The 21,149-nt window shown below is 38.6% G+C and overlaps 1 protein-coding gene across 1 annotated transcript in view; it reads right to left on the bottom strand.

Annotated features, from left to right (window-relative positions):
- The window catches only part of DNAH11 (dynein, axonemal, heavy chain 11), a 374,558-nt gene that overhangs the window by 290,983 nt on the left and 62,426 nt on the right, over positions 1 to 21,149 (bottom strand). Inside the window, exons 19-26 of the mRNA XM_010839026.1 lie at positions 16,716 to 16,832; positions 16,519 to 16,605; positions 10,111 to 10,269; positions 9,140 to 9,223; positions 7,591 to 7,749; positions 4,804 to 4,926; positions 3,975 to 4,097; positions 1,402 to 1,626 (exon numbers count right to left, since the gene is read on the bottom strand). Of these exons, the coding sequence (XP_010837328.1) occupies positions 1,402 to 1,626; positions 3,975 to 4,097; positions 4,804 to 4,926; positions 7,591 to 7,749; positions 9,140 to 9,223; positions 10,111 to 10,269; positions 16,519 to 16,605; positions 16,716 to 16,832 (1,077 nt within the window). The remainder of the gene's footprint in view (positions 1 to 1,401; positions 1,627 to 3,974; positions 4,098 to 4,803; positions 4,927 to 7,590; positions 7,750 to 9,139; positions 9,224 to 10,110; positions 10,270 to 16,518; positions 16,606 to 16,715; positions 16,833 to 21,149) is intronic.

Below are 21,149 nucleotides of genomic sequence, written 5' to 3'. Positions count from 1 at the left end.
AAAGCAGAAATAGATGTTTTTCTGGAACTCTCTTGCTTTTTCCATGATCCAGCGGATGTTGGCAATTTGATCTCTGGTTCCTCTGCCTTTTCTAAAGCCAGCTTGAACATCTGGAAGTTCATGGTTCACATACTGCTGAAGCCTGGCTTGGAGAATTTTGAGCATTACTTTACTAGCATGTGAGATGAGTGCAATTGTGCAGTAGTATGAGCATTCTTTGGCATTGCCTTTCTTTGGGATCAGATTGAAAACTGACCTTTTCCAGTCCTATGGCCACTGCTGAGTTTTCCAAATTTGCTGGCATACTGAGTGCAACACTTTCACAGCATCATCTTTTAGGATTTGAAGGAGCTCAACTGGAATTCCATCATCTCCACTAGCTTTGTTCGTAGTGATTCTTTCTAAGGCCCACTTGACTTCACATTCCAGGATATCTGGCTCTAGGTCAGTGATCACACCATCGTGATTATCTGGGACGTGAAGATCTTTCTTGTACAGTTCTTCTGTGTATTCTCTGCTTAAAGTCTCTCAAATCATTTATTATTATATTACCCCACTGTCTATTCTCTGGGGGTTCCCTGGTAGCTCAGACAATAAAGAAGCTGCCTGCAATGAAGGAGACCCGGGTTTGATCCCTGTTTCAGAAGCTCCCCTGGAGAAGGAAAATACACTCCAGTATTCTTGCCTGGAGAATCCCATGGACAGTGGAGCCTGGCCAGCTACAGTCCATGAGGTCACGAAGAGTCAGACACGACTGAGTGACTAACACTTGCATGTATTCTCTGTGGCTCTTATGAAACAAACCAATAACTGATAGTGTAACTCTGTTATGGCTTCCCCTCCCTAGTCTCCTACGTCGGGAAGGTGAACCTGTCTCCTAGGCCTTACTGCAGGGTAGGCAGTTCATGGTCTGTGGGAAACATCAGGTCTGCTGCCTGGTTTTGTACAGCACAAAGTTAAGACAACATCCATTCATGCTTACATCTTTAGTTCAAAAAAATCAAAGGAATCTAATACTTTGTAACATACAAAAATACTATGGAATTCAAGTTTTGGTGTCTATAAAAGTTTTACTGGTGCCAGCCACACGCATGTGTCTATGTTGTGTCTGTGTTTTCTTTTGCATGACAGAGGTGGCCCTGAGTAGTTGTGACTGAGATCATATACAACCACAAAGCCTAAAATATTTATTCTGACCTGCCACACAGAAAAGTTTCCTAACTTTTGTCTCCTGAAATGCAAATATTGACTACATATATAGATTTCATAAGTTCAACAACCCAAATTATGTTTCTTTATATAAAGGCTTTCACGTTATTTAGAAAAAGATATTTCTTTACAAGGCTTTTACATTATTTGGAAAAAGTTGTTAGGATAGAAAATAGCCTGTCTTGCACGAACCTTAAATTCAGCATCTACTCTGTTGAATCTCTGAGCATCTTTTACAAGTTGGATTCGAATATCTTCTGAACAAACAAAGATGCTTTCTAGGTGAGACCAAGTGCACTGGACTTCGATCCAAGTAAAGATGACCGAGTCTGCTGTGTTTAATTTGTTTTGCCAGCTTATGACTTGCTCAATGAAATATTCCACATACTTGCTTTGAAGCAGAGTCTGTAACTGAACCTAAATGAAGGCAAAGAATGTGCAATAACATCTAAATTAGTAATCTATGAGCACCATGAGGGAGGGACTATATCGCTTCTTTTTATTGCTGGATTCCTAAGACCAAGCAAGCAAAATGTGGAACAAGCATTCAGTAAGCACTTGCTAAATTAGTGAAGTAATGGCATATTCACACTAATATGGTTTTGTTTTTAAAAGGAAGAAGATAAACATAAGCAACTACATGTAATACGTCTTCTACAAGACGAACACATATCTCTTTGTAGGCAGGAAAATATATTGGGCACCACGGTGCAGTTTTAGGAATTAAACTTCATTCTTTCATCCTCCTTCACTCTACCCATGGTCTCTGCCTACTAATCATTCCAAAGTTATGGGTTTTTTTTTTCTTCAATATTAAAAATATAAAACAAACTTCCCTCTAGCTTGCTAAGCCTTCAGGCTCTGTTTTCCTCCCCTTTGAATTTACTACCAAACTTTGCAGCTGTCCTAACATTAAGCCTTGCTTTAATACCATGCAGATCCTCAAACACTCCCCCTATTCTTTGACACTGAAATCTCAGGAAGTCACTGAGTCGAACAACCTCTTCTCATTCTCCTTCACCTCTTAAGTATTTAATACATTTGACTCTTTCTATACCCCCCCACCCCTGGCTTTGTTGAGACTCAGATGCTCTGTAAGTCTAAAGCATACAATGTGATGATTTGATACATGTGTGTATATATTATGAAGTGGTTACCACAATAATGTTAATACCTCTATCCATCGCTCAGTAGTAAAAGAATCCACCTGCCAAGGCAGGAGTTGCAGGGGACCCTAGTTTGAGCCCTAGGTCAGGAAGATGCCCTGGAGAAGGGAATGGCAACCCACTCCAGTATTCTTGCCTGAGAAATCCCATGGACAGAGGAGCCTGTCAGGCTACAATCCATGGTGTCACAGAGTCGGACATGACTAAGCATGCTCGCATCCCCCCATATAATTACCTTTTGTGTGTGAGCATGCATGTGTGTTAACATTAGCACATTAATGTTAAGATCTACTATCTTAATAACTTTCAATATAATATAGTCAACCACAGTGTATAATAGATGTCCAGAATTTATTAGGGGTCTGTACCCTTCAACCAACATCTCCCTCTTCCCCAAAGCCCCGGCACCTGGTAATCACCATTCTACTGTTTGCTTCTATGAGTTTGGCTTTTTTATATTCCACATATAAGACAGAACATACAGTATTTGTTGTTTCTGAGTTATCTCACTTCACATAATGCCCTCAACATCCATCCTGTGGTCACAAACAGCAGGATTTCTCTTTAACAGTTGAACAGTCCCTTTTATATATATACACACACACACATATATATATACATATACATATATATATACATACATACACACACACACACTTTTTTATCCATTCATCCATCAATTGACATTTAGGTTGTTTCCATAATATTGACTTTTTTTGGTGGAAAATATTATCCCATGATTGTTATGATATTGCAGTATCCTTTTTCCACTATGTCTCTGATCATTCTCACTCTCTGCCTCCTTTATGTCTCCTTCTCTCACTGACCAAATGCAGCCCTTCCCTACTGTTCTTGGCTAGTGTATCCTCTTTTCCTCTCATTATCTAGCTCATCAATTCTCATGATACCAACAATGACCTCCCAACATACAGTTCTAGACTGAACCTCTGCACTGGGGTCTGGGTCTGACTTTCCACCTTCACATCAATGTCCCTCACTTTAAATACATCAGAAATAACAGAGCATCATCTCTCACACCAGGTTCTTTCCTAAGTGCCTTATGTCTAATAATAGTAACACCACTGTTATTATTTCACCTTTCTTATCTCTCATGTCCAAAGAGATGCCAACTCATCCTCTTAAAACTCAAGACCACATAGGCTGCATTCTGGTCTGTCTCTCCAACCTTATTTTTCATTATTCTTATCAAGAAAATCTTTATTCTAAGGAAACCAAATTCTTTAAATTACCTCTGAATGTCAGGTACTTTTTGGCATTCCAAGAGGCCGTTAAAAGGGGACACTGTCCTCTTTGCATATATCACTCTTCTCTGATCATCATTCTTGAATACCAGCCCATCCTTCAAGGTTTAGCACAAGTACCACCACCTTGCAAGACTTTTTGGAATCCTTCTCTGTCTCCTGACTTAAGGACAAGTTCCTTGAGAACAAGTGTTCATACCTTTTGAACCCAAATGGTACTATGCCTAGTATCTGGTACAAGCAGATGTCTAATGAATGAAGGAGGAGTACTGGAACTTTGGAAAAGCCTAAAATCATAATTTAAAAGAAAGGTCTATAAGAAAAACATCCATCTTACTTGGTTGTGCTCTAGAGTTTCAAACAATAGTTCATCAAACTTCAGTAATGGAATGCCTGTCCGATAGTGAACTTCGTAAGAGAACTCCATGGTTGCCCAGGTCCGGCTGATTTCAGTAATAACCTAGACATCAACAGCATTTAGTTATGTGCACGAAAGTTTGATTTAGAACCAATACCTTGACTATCATATGAAATTTTTAAAACTGTTTTTACAATTTTAAAAAAACTAACAGAGGGATATCTTTGGCTTCAGTTTTCTTTCCTTCAAATAATTCATGGTGTTGAGGTTTCAAGAATGAATTTAATCACATAAAAGAACAGCATCACACCAATATCACATTTTTATTGGATTTGAATTTTATATCCTTTATTGAAGTGGAATGCCAGAGCAGGAAGGGGCTTAAAAAGTTATCTTCAAGTTCTAATAGGTATTATGTGCAAATTAGCCAGCACAGGATAGGCAGTGCTCTAAGCGCCAGAATGTGAATCCCAGTTCCCTTGATGAAACTGGGTAAGCTAATCACTTCTCGACATTTCAGTTTCCACATCTGTAGAACAGGCATAATCCTCAGAGAATTAAATGAATTAGTATAAAGCATGGAGAGGTTTACTTGCTACCAAGTAAATGACACATAAGCGATTTTTGCTGTAATTGTCATCATCAACTGGGTCAACTCTTGTTTTACACATTTACTATGGCTGAGAAGGAATCTTTTTCCTGCTGGGAGACGTGTCCCCACACGGGGCCTACGGCCTTCTCCCCAGTCTGCTCACATGCCAGTCACAGAATTAGCCCAGGGTAAAAAGAAACAGCCCAAGGACACGACCTTCTCAGTCCCCAGCTCTCTCACTGCTTTGTCCACGATGCTTCGGACAGCCTCTTCCACTTGGTGTAACCGCAAGGCTAACAGATCTGCCAAAGTTGTGGCTTCGTTTATGGAAAATTTGACCTGATTAGGAAGAAAAAAAAAGGTAGGACTGATTCCATATATATTAACGGTTCCTTTTACCTAATGGCCAGAGGACTGAATCAGAGCTAAATATACTCAAGTCAGCAGCTGAGTACATGTCAAGTTCTGAAACGTGTGAACCACCACAGACACTGCCTTTTGGCTCACAGTTACGGAGGCTTCATCCACCGGAAGCGAGGGCTGCGGTTTAGGCCAAGTTCACACTATACTACTTCCTTTTGTTTCATAACCTTCCCTTGTCAGCTCATTTGTTATCTCCTTTGCCCACAAAACCCAAATTTAAAAAGAATCACATTATTCATTTATTATAATTTAGTTGAAATCCCAGGAATCCTGTAGTAGATCATTTGTCTTCTAAGTATTCTATTCACTGAACATAATTCCCAGTTGCTTTCATGATTTAACCTAGTTTTATCATTGATTTAATCTTAGTTCCTTGGCAAAAAATAATTATTCTTACTCATACTGTCATTATTCATATTTACCACGTGAAAAAAGTCATTCCCGTTTCCTCATCATCTCGTGAGTTCCCCACCCCAGTATTCGCTAAGAAGCTCTCAGCTCTTCCTAAGTGCCCAAAGTCCTTCACAATTGTGAACTGTGCCCATGTCCTTCACAAATGAAGAGCTGACCCCACTACATGGTTTCCACTCCTGCTTCTCCTATTAACATCCAGTCCCTCCCTCTTGGAAGCTGAAGTCTTCTCTGGCTCTCCCCAGTCTGTAACACTGCTGATCTCCATCTGCCTCTCTGCACAAGATGACTAAACAGCCCTGTGTGTCCAGGACTGGGTGCTTCCTTGGCTAAAACCTAAAATGTCCTGAGCAAACCAGATGAGTTAGTTACTTCTGCATCATGTTTGACCTCACTCCAGAGCTGATAGGAGTCTGGTCTGTCTTACAGGAGGAACGAGCAGGGATGTGTCACAGGGCCCCCTGATTAGTTGCATGGTTTGTACAGTGAATATGGACAACTGGAAGTGAATAGGTGACAACCAGAAGTTGGATCTAGTCGCTGCTCTGATGCCCCAGAGCAGCCTAGAGGAAGATGCCTTTTTCTAAATTGTCTGCCAAGAAGACATCTTTTTCCAGCTTGCAGAAAGGCATAGTACAGGTAAGAGCCTGTGGTGAGGAGAAAGCTCACTAGAGGAAATGTGAGGAGGGGGTGGGGAGTAGGGACATGCAGTCTACATACCATGTTGGGAGACTCAATAAAGATTTTCTCAAAGAACATAGTCATCAACTATGAAGTCTAAATATGCAATGTCTAAAAGATTCTCTGGAAAGTACTATAATAACAGCTTCAGGGACCATTTACTGAGGATTTGCTGCATGCTAGGTCTATACGTAATCTCATCTCCTGTGCGTTCACCAAGTCTGCACAGGAGCACTATAGCATTACTTGTATTTCATGGAAGGGGCAACTGAGGTACAGAGAGCAAGTAACTGGCCCAGGATCCCAGAGAGGTGCTAGGGTTGGACCAATAAAGCCTAGGCCGACCCCACTTCACCAGGCTGAGCTTCTCCTCAATTTCCCCACTCTGCAAACTCTGTCTTCAAATCATGAGAGCCTTTTTCCACAACGTGTGCCTAGCAGAAAACAAGCACATCAGGCTGCCTGTAATATATTTTAAATTCATGAAGGTCACCTTCCCCAGAAAATAAAATGTAAGGTTGGTATATTTGCTCTTAAAAAGATTTAGAAGGGAAAGAAAACATAATCTCAAGCGGCATGGACACATGAGAAATAATTCTATATTTTGCAATAAAATCAAGACCATCAAAACAAAACACGACACTATTATTAAATGAATTGTGGGAGGGGATGACTATTTCCAAATTCTCTCTCCTCCTAAATTCACTTCTGTGGTCTTTCACCCTGTCCACTAAATATAAGATTTTCTGCAGCCATGTCCTGCTCTATAAAATGCCTTCACATTATCTTACTTGATTCTTACAAGATACACATGATGTATAAGAGTAGACAGCATCCATCTCATTTTATTAATAAAAAGTAAAACTCAATACAGAAAGGTTAAGTGTATTGTGTGAGGTCATATAGCCAATAAGAGATAAAAGTGGCGGGGGGAGGGGGGTGTCTTAGTTACTTCTGTCTGCTTTTAACGAAACACCATAGACTAGGGGGATTAAACAACAAACATTTATTTCTCACAGTTCTAGAGGCTACAGGTCCAAGATCAGGGTGCCAGCTTCATTGGGTTCTTGGTGAAGGCTTCCTTCTTAGTTAACAGACATCTGTCTTGTTTTATTTTCACATGGTAGAGAGTAGAAAGTTCTGGGGCCTTTGTCCCCTTACAAAAGTACTGACCTCATTCACTAGAGTTCTACCCTCATGACCTAATCATCTCCCAAGTACTCCATCTCCAAATGCCGTCACACTGGGGATTCAGGCTTCAGCACACGAGCTGGGCAGGTGTGGGGGAATGACACAGTTAGTCTATAGCAGCAGAGGCTGAAACCAGGAACTCTGCACGTCCAGTCCTTTGTCACATCTCAAGGAGACTGACCTCTTACATCTCATCAGAGACCTTCTCCCAAATCCCACTTCATCCCAGATGAATGATATGAACCAAGGAATAACATGTCACAAAAATATTCAGTTAATGAAACCCAGGACACTGACCCCAATGGCCGTCATCAGCTGGTGCCAATGCCTGTCCCTGAGGGCAGGGCTCTGTAACTCAGCAACGGCTCTCAGAGAGGTCATCGTGTCCTTCACTGTGCCTTCCAGGCCTGAGTAGGCATCCCACACGCGAACCTCCTTCTCCAGAGACCAGATTTCCTAAAGGAAAGTGAAAAAACAACCCAGCTCTTGCATATAGTAATATACCTTATAATTTGCCTCCTATAAAAAATTATGTGTACTTTTTCCTGGATTAGGAAGAGAGTAAACATGTTTAAGCTCATAGATTAAGGACTAAAACCAGATAAAAAAGAAAAATATCCACTCACTCATGTACTAGTGCACTATGTACAAGACACCTAGATTCACTGGCTTCTTATTCACAGGCTCCAATTGGATGTCCCATGTGGAAACCCACAGGTCATTAAATGCAGTGAAATAATAGAGTCTACAGGGCATGTGAATGAAGAAAGTTTCCTCTAGAAACATAAACATGCAGGAAACTGAGATCGTTACTGGATTGCTAAGACCTTCCTCCAAAGACCTGACTTGTTTCAATAACTTTAAGACATTCAAATAGGGTCCTTGACTTGACTGTCTTCTTGGCTCATGGAACAATATCAACAATTTTGAATGAGAAAACCCAAAATAAAGTAACAATTTCAGTACAAAAGGACAGTGCTACTTAGAGGAAAAAAAGCAAAAGAGTTTCAGCTGGGAGTGGGGTTTAAACTATAAGTCTGCAGTGAGACTGTGCAATGGTAAAGGACACAGGCAGGAAAGTGAGCAATGAGGAGCACAGTGACCCCATGCTATCCAAAAGAATGATGGGACATTTTAGTTAGGGTTCTTGGACCAGGAGAAAATGGGAGAAAAAGATGGGAAGAGCTGGTTGGAGTGCAACACAGGAATGAATTTGGGCAAGGACATTCTGGGGCAAGAAGAGAGCAAAAGACCCAGACTCTCACTGCTATGCATTTGGCTTTATTCAAAGAGGCTTTACTTTCTTTAGCGGGCATAGGACAGCAGGGATTAGATACCAAAACACAATATTCAAAGAAGCTGAGTTCTGTTGTATTGAGCCCCGCTGTGATATCAAAGTAGGCAGTAAGAGTAAAGATCATAATATTTCATGTATTTCCACAGGTTACCCCAATGAGCTGCCCCAAAGCCCACAATCAAAAGGTACCTTTGAAGATACAATACACTTACAGTTGCTAAGTAAAGAATTCAACAGTTTCATACGCCTAACCCCTCAGCCCTGCTCTTCACCTCTTTTTTACTCTAAACAGCTACAGAGAGTGCCTGAGTATAGCCGCTGCTCATCAATTCATTAGCCCTAATATGCTTTTATCCACTCATTCACAGAAAGGCAGGCCTGATTACAAGTGCAACTGGCTAGAGTGGGGAAAAAATTCCTGTCTCAAATCATCCTGTTTGAAGTAAATAAGGACATGCGGCCCAACACAGCAGATTCTAGGTTAGGGAAGATGGAAGGAGGTGGTGCAGAGGAAGATAAATCGTCATCACAGACAGTTATGGAACTTGCCTTGGCAAACCTTCTGAGTTCTACTTCCATCTGCTCCACATTAATCTGTCTCCACTGGGTTTTAGTCCAATTATCAATGCTTCTCTGAAAACGCACAAGCAGATAAAAGTGTCAACAACATTTGGTGAAAGCAAGTCTCCACAGCAAAATATATAAACTGCAGCTCCATCATCCAGGGGAAAGTCAATTACTTAAGTATTAACTGCATCTGTCAAAGCTTCCCTAACACCAAAACAAAAAAGTTACCAGAACATGTCAAACTTAAGGCTAAAACATTGTGATACATTAATTTCTAGAAGCAATGGCAAATTCCATACACATACCATCATTATCATTTAATCCTGAGTAGTCTGAATGAATTGATAAATAATGTTACCATTAAATATCATATTTTTATAATTCTACATATAAGATAAGCTTTTGGAAGAAAACCTTCATCCATTATAGCCAAAACTCTCGTGAGTTTCTTATAAATGTATTTCTATATGGCTTTCAACTAACTTCAAAGAAAATCCTGTATAACACATATTGCAATACGCCTGGTTCCCTAGAACTTATTTTTATACTTAAGTCTGTAACTTAACTAGCAATATACAAATTATTTTTAGCCAGGCCTGTTTATATATGCACACATATATAAGTACAAGCATGGGTGTATATGTGAGTTTGTATGCAGAGATGACCATATGAGTGCAACATATATTCATTATTTATATTCTATAGAACCCTCTAGAAGGACTTGAGACTCATACCAAGTTTCATTGAGAACTGAAAACAAAAACCACTAATAATTCAGAGAAGAATCTTCAACTAACAAGTTATAGGAACTCCAATTCTGGGACAAAGTTTAACAATCACATATTTTAAGATATTATAAAATTATGCAGACACTAAAAATTGTATATTTATACAAAAGAAATACTAAAAGAAAAAAAAAAAAACATGCATGTTTTCAACAAGCAGTGTCTTACTCTAACATAAATAATGACATCCCAGAGCCCCTTGAGCAATTTTATCTCTTTGCGACACTGCTTCATTTGTTTGTACTCTGGAAGAGCCACTTCAAAAAGATGAGTAGATTCCTGCATTTGCAGCATCTCTTCTTCTAATGCCTCAAGCTCTTGATTTGCCTGAGGAGAAAGCAGAAACACAAACACACTTAATATCCAACAAGCTGCCAGAGAAGAGAAGCCACAGTGTTCTGGTTCTATTAACATTTACAACTTCGATTTTTAAAAGAAAGAGAAATCTGAAGTATAATTATTGGTAAAATGTAGAAGGCTTTAGATGAGCAAACTCACAGCTACTCAAAAAGCTAGAGTAGACTATCAGTAAATACAATAATGATATCAATACCTTCCCCATACACTATTTCAGCAAAATGTGCTCTGGTATCAAATTGCTATGAATACGAATTTTCCTCTTTATTTTCCTCATACAGCTGGGGACTTTTCTGGGGAGCAAAAGAGGAGGTGCTAGAAGCTTCCACTGAAGAATAAATCACTTAAAAATAAAAAACAACCTTCAAATTTAAAGAATGTCCTAGAGATTATCAATACACAAAATATTCCCAGGTGGCATTAGTGGTAAGGAACCTGCCTGCCAATGCAGGAGATATAAGAGACACAGGTTCCATCCCTGGGTCGGGAAGATCCCCTGGAGGAGGGCATGACGACCCACTCCAGTATTCTTGCCTGGAGAACTCCATGGATAGAGGAGCCTGGCGGGCTGCATTCCATTGGGTCACAAAGACTTGGACATGACTGATGAGACAGAGCACACCCATGAAAAATTTCCAATGTACAACAGTTTATGTTTTACACCGAATATAAGCTGACTCTTTTCTTTCTTAATAAGCCAATTCTTTTTTTTTTGATAAGCCAATTCTCACTTTTAGTTTTTATTAACATACCAGTGTCTTAATATGGTCAAGTGCAAAGAGTACAAAAGAGCGTGCATGCAGGAAAAGCTGGAAACCCAAGGCCCTCGCTCCCATTCTTCTGAAGGCTGTTTCTCTAGTTCTCAGTTCTCTGCACAGGCTGTGCTTATTGATTTATCAAGTTTGGACATTACAGATTTACTGGGTTTGCAAACAAAGGATTTAACGTTGCTTTTCTACTTTATATTTTCTCTCAACCTTCTCTCAATATCCAACAATTCTATTACTTTAGGTCTTTTGAGTTTCTTTTCTTAACTTTAAATACCCACAGTTAATCATTTATCAGCTTGCAACTCTCTTAATTTCTTGCAATGCAAATTAGAATATTAGCACTCTTGCATGATGTAAGTTGTTTCATTTTTACGTGTTATACCTTTATAAACATGTTATAAACATTAACTGCAATTCTCTTAGTGTTACAAATGTTAGGAAAAAGTCCATACACATAAAAAGGGGTCTGGCTATGGGCGTACACACCATCCAGCTTAGGAAATACTTATTACTAATAACTTTTAATGACCTTAATTTTATCCTTCTCTTTCCCACTATAAACAAAATCACTGAATTTTTATTTAACATCACTGATTTTATAATATTTTCACTACATGTGTTTGTACTGCAAATGCTAAACTCTTAGAATTTATGGCTGGAAATTTATATGAACACTATATATTAAGAATTTTGATATTTTTTTTGAGGTACTTCTACATATTCATGAAAAGTATGTATTAAGTTCATTTCAACCACTTTATAGCACTACCCAGTGTGAATACACTACAATTAATTTATTCTACTGCTGATAGTCCTTTCTGTATTTCACCATTAACACTAATGCTACTAGGATTTTTATGTGCTCTGGTAAAAATGTCTTTATAAATAGAGTTTTGCTATCCTTTAATGGGTCAAAAGGATAGAGTGTCTATCATAAGTGAATGTTGAATGATACCTAAAGATCTTTTGGCATTTCTTAAGATGATTATATGACTTTTCTTTTAATCTATTAATATGATGAATTATATTAATTTTCTAATGTTAAATTAAACATTTTCCTGGAATGAACCCAACCAATTTATATGGATTATTTGATTAGGTTTGGTTTAGTTTGTTTGTATCTATGTGTACAGAAAAAAGAACAGCTTATAATTTTTCCTTTCTCATATTGTCCTTTCACAAAAATAAGACATGCTTCATAGAGCAATTTTTGAGTGTTCATTCTTCTTCTGGGCTCTGGAAGCATATGAATGAGGTTTATTTCCAGAAAGCTCCTTGAATTAACCTATAATCCCATCGGAGCCTGTTATTCTGTTTTAAACTAATGGTTTATATTTTTATTTTCCTATTGGTTAATTTTTCATAGTTATAGGACTATTCAGGTATGTTACTTCTTGAGACAGTTTTAGTAAGTTATGTTTTTCCAAAAATGTATCCACTTTGCTTAAATTTTATTGATTATATTTGATGATCTTTTGAATTTTTGCTCTTTCTGTACTGCCATTCCCTATTTATTCCTAGAATTGTGGATTTTTCTTTTTTCCCTTTGTTAATTCCACCTGGGATTTGTCAATATAATTAGTCTTTTCTGAGAATCAATTTTGGCTGTTTGTCCTCTCTTTTCTTGAAATATACATACTGGAAGTCATTTCAGCAATGATTTGTTGATGGTTGATGCATTCTGCTTTTGTTTACCTTAAATATACTCGTTACTGAAATATAATTTTACACTGGAGAATTGGGAAAAAACCATCTATCGCCCAGCTTCCATTGTTGCTGGTGACAAATATGCTCTTACCTCAGGTATCACTTCTAACAGATAATCTGTCTTTTCTATCTGCATGCTTTAAAGGTTTTCTCTTTGCCATGGGTATTTTGTAGTTCATTGTGATGTGTCCAGATGTTGACTTTGTATTTAACCTTTATCAGTGAATATCATCAATCAGTTGATTCATGCTTTGACCAGTTCTTAAAAAAAAAAAAAAAAATCCCAGCTACTCTATCTCCACTGCTTGTCTAATAGTCTGCTTATTCTCTCTTCCAGGAAGTCTGAGTAGAAAAGTTAGACATCATTCTAACTTCTTACTCTGTATCTCTTCTCTCTTCTGTATTTTTTATCTCCTTTCACCTATGTGCTATCTTCTAAGTGATTCCTTCCAATGTCATTTGCATTTCACTAATCCTCTTTTCAATTTAACTAGTTCTTTAACCACTACTGAGCTGTGTCTTTTAAAATAATTTTATTTTTCACTCCCATAAGTCCCTGGTCCTTTTTCAAACTCAGCTGATCATTTTTGATAGTCTCAAAACTGAGAACTTGCTTATTTTTTTCAATATTACCTTTTATTTCCATAATAAATGTTGAGTTGTTTTTTATGTGTATGTGGCATCTTTGTTCCCTGACAGGGATCAAAACCAGGCCCCCTGCAGTGGAAGCCCAGTCTTAACCACTGGACCACCAGAGTAGTCCCAATAAACGTTTTCTAATATCTGACATTTTATATGTGTCTGTATCTGTCGTTTGCTCTTTCTGCTGGCCCTTATGCATGATGGTGTGTTTATTTTACCGTAAACTCAAATTTAACTAAATTTAATCTGTTGGGCCCCTGAAGAGATTAGAATAAGATCACTTTATTCTCTTCTATGCAGAGGAGATCTGGATTTGCTTCTATTGTGTGCTAAGAACTATTTGTAACCATCTCAGTTTCCTGACCTGGAAATTCCTTAACTATCAGGGTAGAACAAAACTGAACCACAATTCTTGGGAGAACAGGCCCATGTTTACCAATTCCCAGAGGATCCTTTTCTCTGTTTTTTCACCCTATTCTGAGCAAAGACTGTCATCTCAAAGGCTCCCTGCAGGCTGCAGATTTTCCCAGCCCACCCTCTCATTAAGGGTGAAAGTGAAAGTTGCTCAGCTGTGTCCGACTCTTGGCAACCCCATGGACTATAGAGTCCATGGAGTTCTCCAGGCCAGAATATACTGGAGTGGGTAGCCTTTCCCTTCTCTCGGGGATTTTCCCAACCCAGGAATCAAACCCAGGTCTCCCACATTGCAGGTGGATTCTTTACCAGCTGAACCACCAGGGAAGCCCTCTTAAAAGGATCTCCTCCTTTGCCTTGAAAGGGCTAATTACAAAGTTCTAGACTTCTGGTACTTTGATCTGCCCCTACAGCAGCACAGGCTTTTATGTTTCCCTCTGCTTTCCATCCTGGTTTCAGCTACTCTATTTTCCTGCCCTTTAAAGATTTCTCTTGTTTTCTTGGGAACTCAGCAATAGATTTAGAATTATTTATTTGTGGACATGTTTCAGCATCTGTTCTATAAAAGAGGGATTTTCGAAATGGCTAGTCAACCACACTCCCCAGAGTCAACAGCCGTTTTATTTATTTTTAATTATTTCCCTATTAGTTATACTAATTATTCCTAGAAATATAAACCTAACTATTTTAATTCAATTGTTCACTGTATCTTTGGCTATGAAGAAAGAATAGCACATAATATAAATTTCCCAGTAATTGGTTATAAAAGGAGAGATGTACCACACTACTCCCCTTGTTCCTGGTGGGTCAATGGTTTCCATCTTTTGGAGTGAAGTGCCTTGAGTACTGGGACCTACCATGTCAGTCCAGAACAAGCATATACCTGACTTGGGTTAAAGCTAGTTACATAAACATTAGGCACGCTTGTTGAACAAACACATAAAAAAATGACTTCAAGATAAAAGTAACCGAGTCCTACTATATTTAAAACTTTGTATAAATCCTCAACATATTCTATAGGTGCAAAGTTAGATAACTGACTTTTAAATATGTAACTATATGGTGTTATAGTATAGCAGGAAAATGGTAAGACTCAATAAATGATAACTGCAGGAAATGTTTACACACAGCGCACAGTCAAGGAAAAACATCTCCCCGTCCAATCTGCTGAGACCACCCGCAATGTAGGTATAATCTTAAAAAAAAACTAACAGTATTAGAATATTCTAACCTACTCCCTTTTCAGTGAATGTATTAACCACTTTCCCTCAGCCAAGTGAAAGAAAAGAACTCATGCTATATAGAATGGTGTTTAATGAATGGTTGAAAGCAGTTAAAACTAAATTCAAACCAAAATTTGGAAAGAGAAGTAAAAAACCATGTCAGCTTCAAGCCTTACAAGAGTCTAAGGAGTATTATTTTGGCCATCTGATGCAAAGAACTGACTCACTGGAAAAGACCCTGATGCTGGGAAATATAGAAGGCAGGAGGAGAAGGGGACAACAGGGAACTAGATGGATGACATCACTGACTCAATGGACATAAGTCTAAGCAAACTCCAGGAGATAGTGAAGGACAGGGAAGCCTGGCGTGCTGCGGTCCACAGGGTCACAGAAAATTTGACATGACTGAGCGACTCAACAACAACAAAAGGACTAAGGACTATCTCCAGCATGAAGTCAAGTCAGGATGGCAGCCTACATGAACCCAGAAAAACTCCCGGTCCTTGAATCTAAGCTTCAAAGTCATCAGTTAGGCTGCTAGATTAAGAATTCTTAGAGAAACAAAGATATAATTTTTCTAATAAAATTTTAAAATGTTTTTTTTAAGCCTCATGAATTAGGTACCATTTTGGATTATCTGCCAGTTACATACATTCTTATAGTCAACTATGATAAAGTAGCTCATTATGAACTAGGATTGAATGACTCAATAATATTTGTATCCAGAATTAAGAATAAGTTATGGGCATTCACTTGAAAGGCCCTAAAACACTAGCCACCTCCAGAAAACCACATAACATATATTTGGGGAGTGAGCATGGAGACATATATAGTGTGCAGTTGGGAGTGAGATTGAGGACATGTAATCAAGCCTAAAGAAGAAAAGTATAGAATGAGGCAAAGACATAAATCAGAGGCGGGTGGAAGAGTAAGTAAGAGTAAGGACTTTTCTTACTAAGATTAAGAATTATGAACCAAGTATCACATAAGAAATAGCACACTGGTCAATATTTCTCATCTTTTAAAAAAATAAACAGCTAAAATTTTAACACTGATTCTGTCATTAACTGTGTTATCTCCAACAAGTTACTCAGTTATACATGATTATATCTTTATCTGAAAAAAAGAATAGAAGCTATATCATAGGGATATTGCAAGAACTGAAATAAATAACATATGTAACATGCTTAACAAAGTTCTTGACATATAAAGTGTTTAAAAAATAATAGTAGTTGTTAGTTTCATTAGTATGAGTACTTTGATGATAACAGCATTCTGGGGAGACATGATTTAAATCACAATATAATTTACTTGGGGAAAATGATTTATAACTGGGTTTTATAGAGCTAATTCTCAACCCATAACTAATTGCAAAACTAAGGTAAAATACAGCAATATCTCAGTGCCCAATTTCTTTTTTAAAACAGCTATTACAACACACAAGATCACTGCAATCACATTACCTTGTCGAGTACTGTATATGGATTTTCTGCATTAAAACGAAGGGGCGCATAGAATCTGAATCTCTCTCTGAACTCTGCCTGCTTCTCCTGATGAAGGCAGAAAAAAACAAAGTGAATCTCAAACAAACAGCTTCAACCAGTCTTATAAAACCTTTCTTAAACAAACAACAACAAAACATCTTTGTTAGCTAGCTTACATCAAACAAAACACACGCTTTCCTTATGAGGGAGACTTCTGCGTTTTGGAGAGGTGAGACCTCGTGTCTGACAGCTGCTGCAATCTTTTTGGTAGTTTCCCATCTTTCAGGTAATTCCTGCAAAAACAAAGGTGCAAATGGGAATCACTGCAGCACCTAAAACAGACCAGCTCCACAGGATTAGACTATCCTAATCGTTCTCCGCTCACCCATGGCATCCTTTCATTCTTGCATGAGAGATGGAGTTTACACCCCAAAGATTAAAATGACTAAAAGGCTCAGAACCAGGCTGAATCCCAGGCTGACACACTGCATCTCTGGAGTCACATCTTCCAAGCACAAACCAGGCTGTCCTCTGAAACTGACCTCGGCATAAATCAAAATGTTTTCAAAATAAGACACAAATTACCAAATTATTTTGCTACTGAGGGAACAAGATTAAGTGCTCTGGAAATGACTTGGTTGATCTAACACCTAGAAATGGAGCCACATTTAGCCAGTGAAAAAAAGATGTTTTGGATCTGGTGGGGCAGAGATGAAAATGCGAAATCAGTCTTGTCCTTCATTTTCCTCTGACTCCCAAAGCTGTGTTTGTACTCGCTCTGGATGGAGAGTTTGAACATTTGGGTTAATTGTAAATGACAAGGATTTTCAAAGTAAGATGAGGCAAAGGGAAGGGAAGGTTAATTCCTAGTTGATGGAGGATAAAGCAGTCATAAATTGTTCAGGTAGCAACTCAACTCTGCTGTCCTGACTACAATGCAAACAGCAACAGCAACTTACTTTCTTTGAAGAGCCCTCCTGTGTAACTGCTGTTGAAAAGCATTCCTTGTGTCCAGACTAAGAAAGCATTGTTTGTCTGGGTCATCTCCCAGGACACTGAAATTATTTTGTCACACAAAACCACCCACGGTGATGGGACTCTACTTGCGTATCTGAAGTACAAAAATCAAAGGTTTTAAAGACTATTCTGTAACCTTTGATACATATTTGATAAATGATTCAGTAACTGTCAATTATGAAAAGTGCACTGTGCTAAGTATAAACTGTATCTGAGTGGTGGAGGAGGGCTACAAAGATAAAACATATGCTTTAGACAGATATTGTTATATCATCTGTCAGTGTGAAGGAGAGGCACACAAAACAACTTTTTTCATGACAGAAGGTGTTAACTTCCATCAGGAGGTGTTATGAAATTAAAATGCAACAAGTCGTCATGACAGAAATACTCAACCAGACCAGGAGCTAAGAGACGTGGGCTCTAAAGCTACCTGTTTTTCGTCTTGTTTTTCCATCCTTCTCAACAAAACTCTGCATCCTCATCTGTACATGGTCTCACTCTGCAATTCCAACTGACCCCACAGAACCTAAAAGTTTCATGGAGTCCCTTCAGGGCCATGGGAGATAAGACATGAAGAAGTCTCAGCGGTGAGCTCAGGTTTCTTAACCTTCTTCAGCTACACTAGACCTGCTGCTATCTGCTTTGTACTTGCGGATACCAAAGAAGCTTCCGCTTGATAAAAAGTAAACTGTCATTGAAAACCAATAGATTAGATGACCTCCAAAGTCTAGCTGATACTGGTTCACTCAAGGAGGAGACACTGCATCACAGGCTCACAGCAATGAGTGGATTTCAACAGGGAGAGATGAGGGGGAGATCCCTCAATATCTTGTAAGATTTCCAGTGCAGAATGGAGTGAGAGTGTGGGCTCTATGGAAACTGGACAGGATTCTGAGGCTGCTGCTGCTGCTGCTGCTAAGTAGCTTCAGTCGTGTCCGACTCTATGTGACCCCATAGACGGCAACCCACCAGGCTCCCCTGTCCCCGGGATTCTCCAGACAACAACACTGGAGTGGGTTGCCATTTCCTTCTCCAATGCATGAAAGTGGAAAGTGAAAGTGAAGTTGCTTGGTCGTGTCCGACGCTTTGCAACCCCACGGACTGCAGCCCACCAGGCTCCTCCATCCATGGGATTTTCCAGGCAAGAGTTCTGGAGTGGGGTGCCATTGCCTTCTCCAATTCTGAGGCTAGGGGCAGTCAATGAAGGTTTCTTAACAGGGAAGAGACTTAAAAAAAATCTATAGATTACAGGTGTAATCCAGCTTCAGAGCATACTGTAGATAGAGTATGAAAACACAGCCATGCCCAGGGGTTTTAAGCATCAAACTAAGCACAGGCAAGTTTGGGGAAATGTTATGACCACTAATGATTATGAAGGAGAAAAAGTAACTCTCACAAATGGCTTCAATTAAAACAAATCTGGTACATTGTTATCCCCCACAAGCAACTTGAACTGCCTATAAATCTTATATTTTCCCCTATCAGCATGAATTACCAGCATCGAGACGCACACAGAGCTAAAAGTGTGGTTCACTTTTGAAATCTTGAAAAGCTTAGTATTTTCAACATTGCCAAAACTGTAAGTAGTGAGTCAAACTTATTTTTATAGGGAAAAAAGCAGAATACCACATTTGCTTTTATTCATCTTGAAAACGTAAGAGTCCATTAGAAAGCGTGTAAGCTAAAAAATGCATAAAAGAATTTTAAATCTTTCAGCAGACCACAGCACTAAAATTAAATATATGAACCCCCATTTCATAAAAAAACTAACAGTCAGAACTAAGTGACACGATCAAACATGTCTCCATCACCACTTATACTTTCCTCATTAACTTATTGTTGAACAATGTATTTAAGGTGTCATATGTGTCAGGAAAATTTGTCAAAGACTTAAAAATGACAACAGAAATGACTGGGACCTAGCTTTAGCAAAGTGTGAGCCAAACTTTTATAATACAAATTCTGGAGGCCATGACCCAAATCGCCTATCAGTTCCTTCTATTTTGGCTGGTTTCTCTATATGACATATTTTCAGGTTCAAGATCTGACTCAAAGAATATCCCAATCTTCCTAAAAACAAACACGCACAGTGTGTTCTGCCGTAATTATTTAATCTCTCACTCTTGTTATATATTATCTATCCACATTGCCTTTCACTCCAAATCAAACTAGATTTTCTTTTAGAGACAGATTTTACTTAAAATTTAATAATTCATATACAGTAATTCTTTGTAGCCAACAGATCACTTGTAAATACATTGTTGCAGAGTCTTCACAGAACAAAGTGTGGACTATAAAAGGGAGCAGCAGAAGTGAAAAACATTTTGGCAGTTCCTCAAAAAGTTAAACTTAGAAACCACATGACCCAGTAATTCTACTCTTAATTTTTTTTCAAAAAAGGAATGAAAACAGGTACTCAAATACTTTTGCACTAATGTCCACAGCAACATTATTCACAACAGCCAAAAGATGAAACACACACACACACACCTGAACATCATTCAGCCATAACCAGGAATGACGCAGTGATATATGCTACAATGTTCATGAATCTCAAAAACATCCTGCCAAGTGAGAAAAGCCAGACACAGAAGGTCACGTATTGTATAAAACCACTTATATGAAGTTTCTACAATAAATAAATCCATAAAGACAGGAAAAGATTGACAGTAGCCTCGGACTGAGGGCAGGTAGTGGGGAATGACCACTAATGGACATGGAGTTTCTTTGAAGGCGATGAAAATGTTCTGAAACTATAACAGATAGAGCCAGTGGTTACACAACCTTGTGAATGTACTAATGCCACACATTTTGAAGCGGTCACTTTTATGTTATATGAACTGTGAATTTCACCTCAGTTTTTTAAAAAAACGGGGAATCGGAGACAGTATAGGCAAATGTTACAAGTGAGGGATCTTGAGGGATATTGTACTGAAGAGGAAGCATGCTCTGAGACAAACATATGAGATGGATTTCCAAAAAAGAAATCCTAGTTTGAGCTCCATGCTCTAATCACTGAACTAGACAGAATTCAATAAAAAGTTTTTGTTTTTTTTTCTTAATGCAGAAACTGATCACATGACTGAAACCCAGTCAAACATAAAGCCGTCCTGGAAGCTGGTAGATGATGCAAATACATAAACTATCTATAGAACTTCAACATGAACATGGGAATAGCATCTCAATGGTGAGATTTTTATTCATGAATTCAGTTGTAAGCACAAAGACTTTGTACACCATTTGGCACACAGCAGCCAAGTCAATTCAGAACATAGAAAGAGCAGGGTGACACAGAAACCCTGCTTAGGAAACAGTGATTTCTCCATCCAAATTGGGCTTTATTTATTCTTTATTAACATGTCCACGATTTGTTTCCAAAGACTAGGACAGTTCTCAACTGATAGGCAATTTTAGATGAAAAAGAGAGCTGGAGTTCATTTCGCATGGGAAAGTGAAGATATAAGAAGAACCCCAAAAAAGTCCTTGAGAGACTCTCTTATTACCTGAACGTGAAGATGGTGAAGCACAGCCATGCAGAGCAAGGATTTGGGCATGAAATACCCCTAGATTTGTATGTCCTGGCTTCATTACTT

Source organism: Bison bison, unplaced genomic scaffold (assembly GCF_000754665.1).
Source record: "Bison bison bison isolate TAMUID 2011002044 unplaced genomic scaffold, Bison_UMD1.0 scf7180017864109, whole genome shotgun sequence".
Taxonomy (NCBI): domain Eukaryota; kingdom Metazoa; phylum Chordata; class Mammalia; order Artiodactyla; family Bovidae; genus Bison; species Bison bison.
Note: the sequence above shows the minus strand (reverse complement) of the source record. Positions and strands in the feature narration are given on the sequence as shown.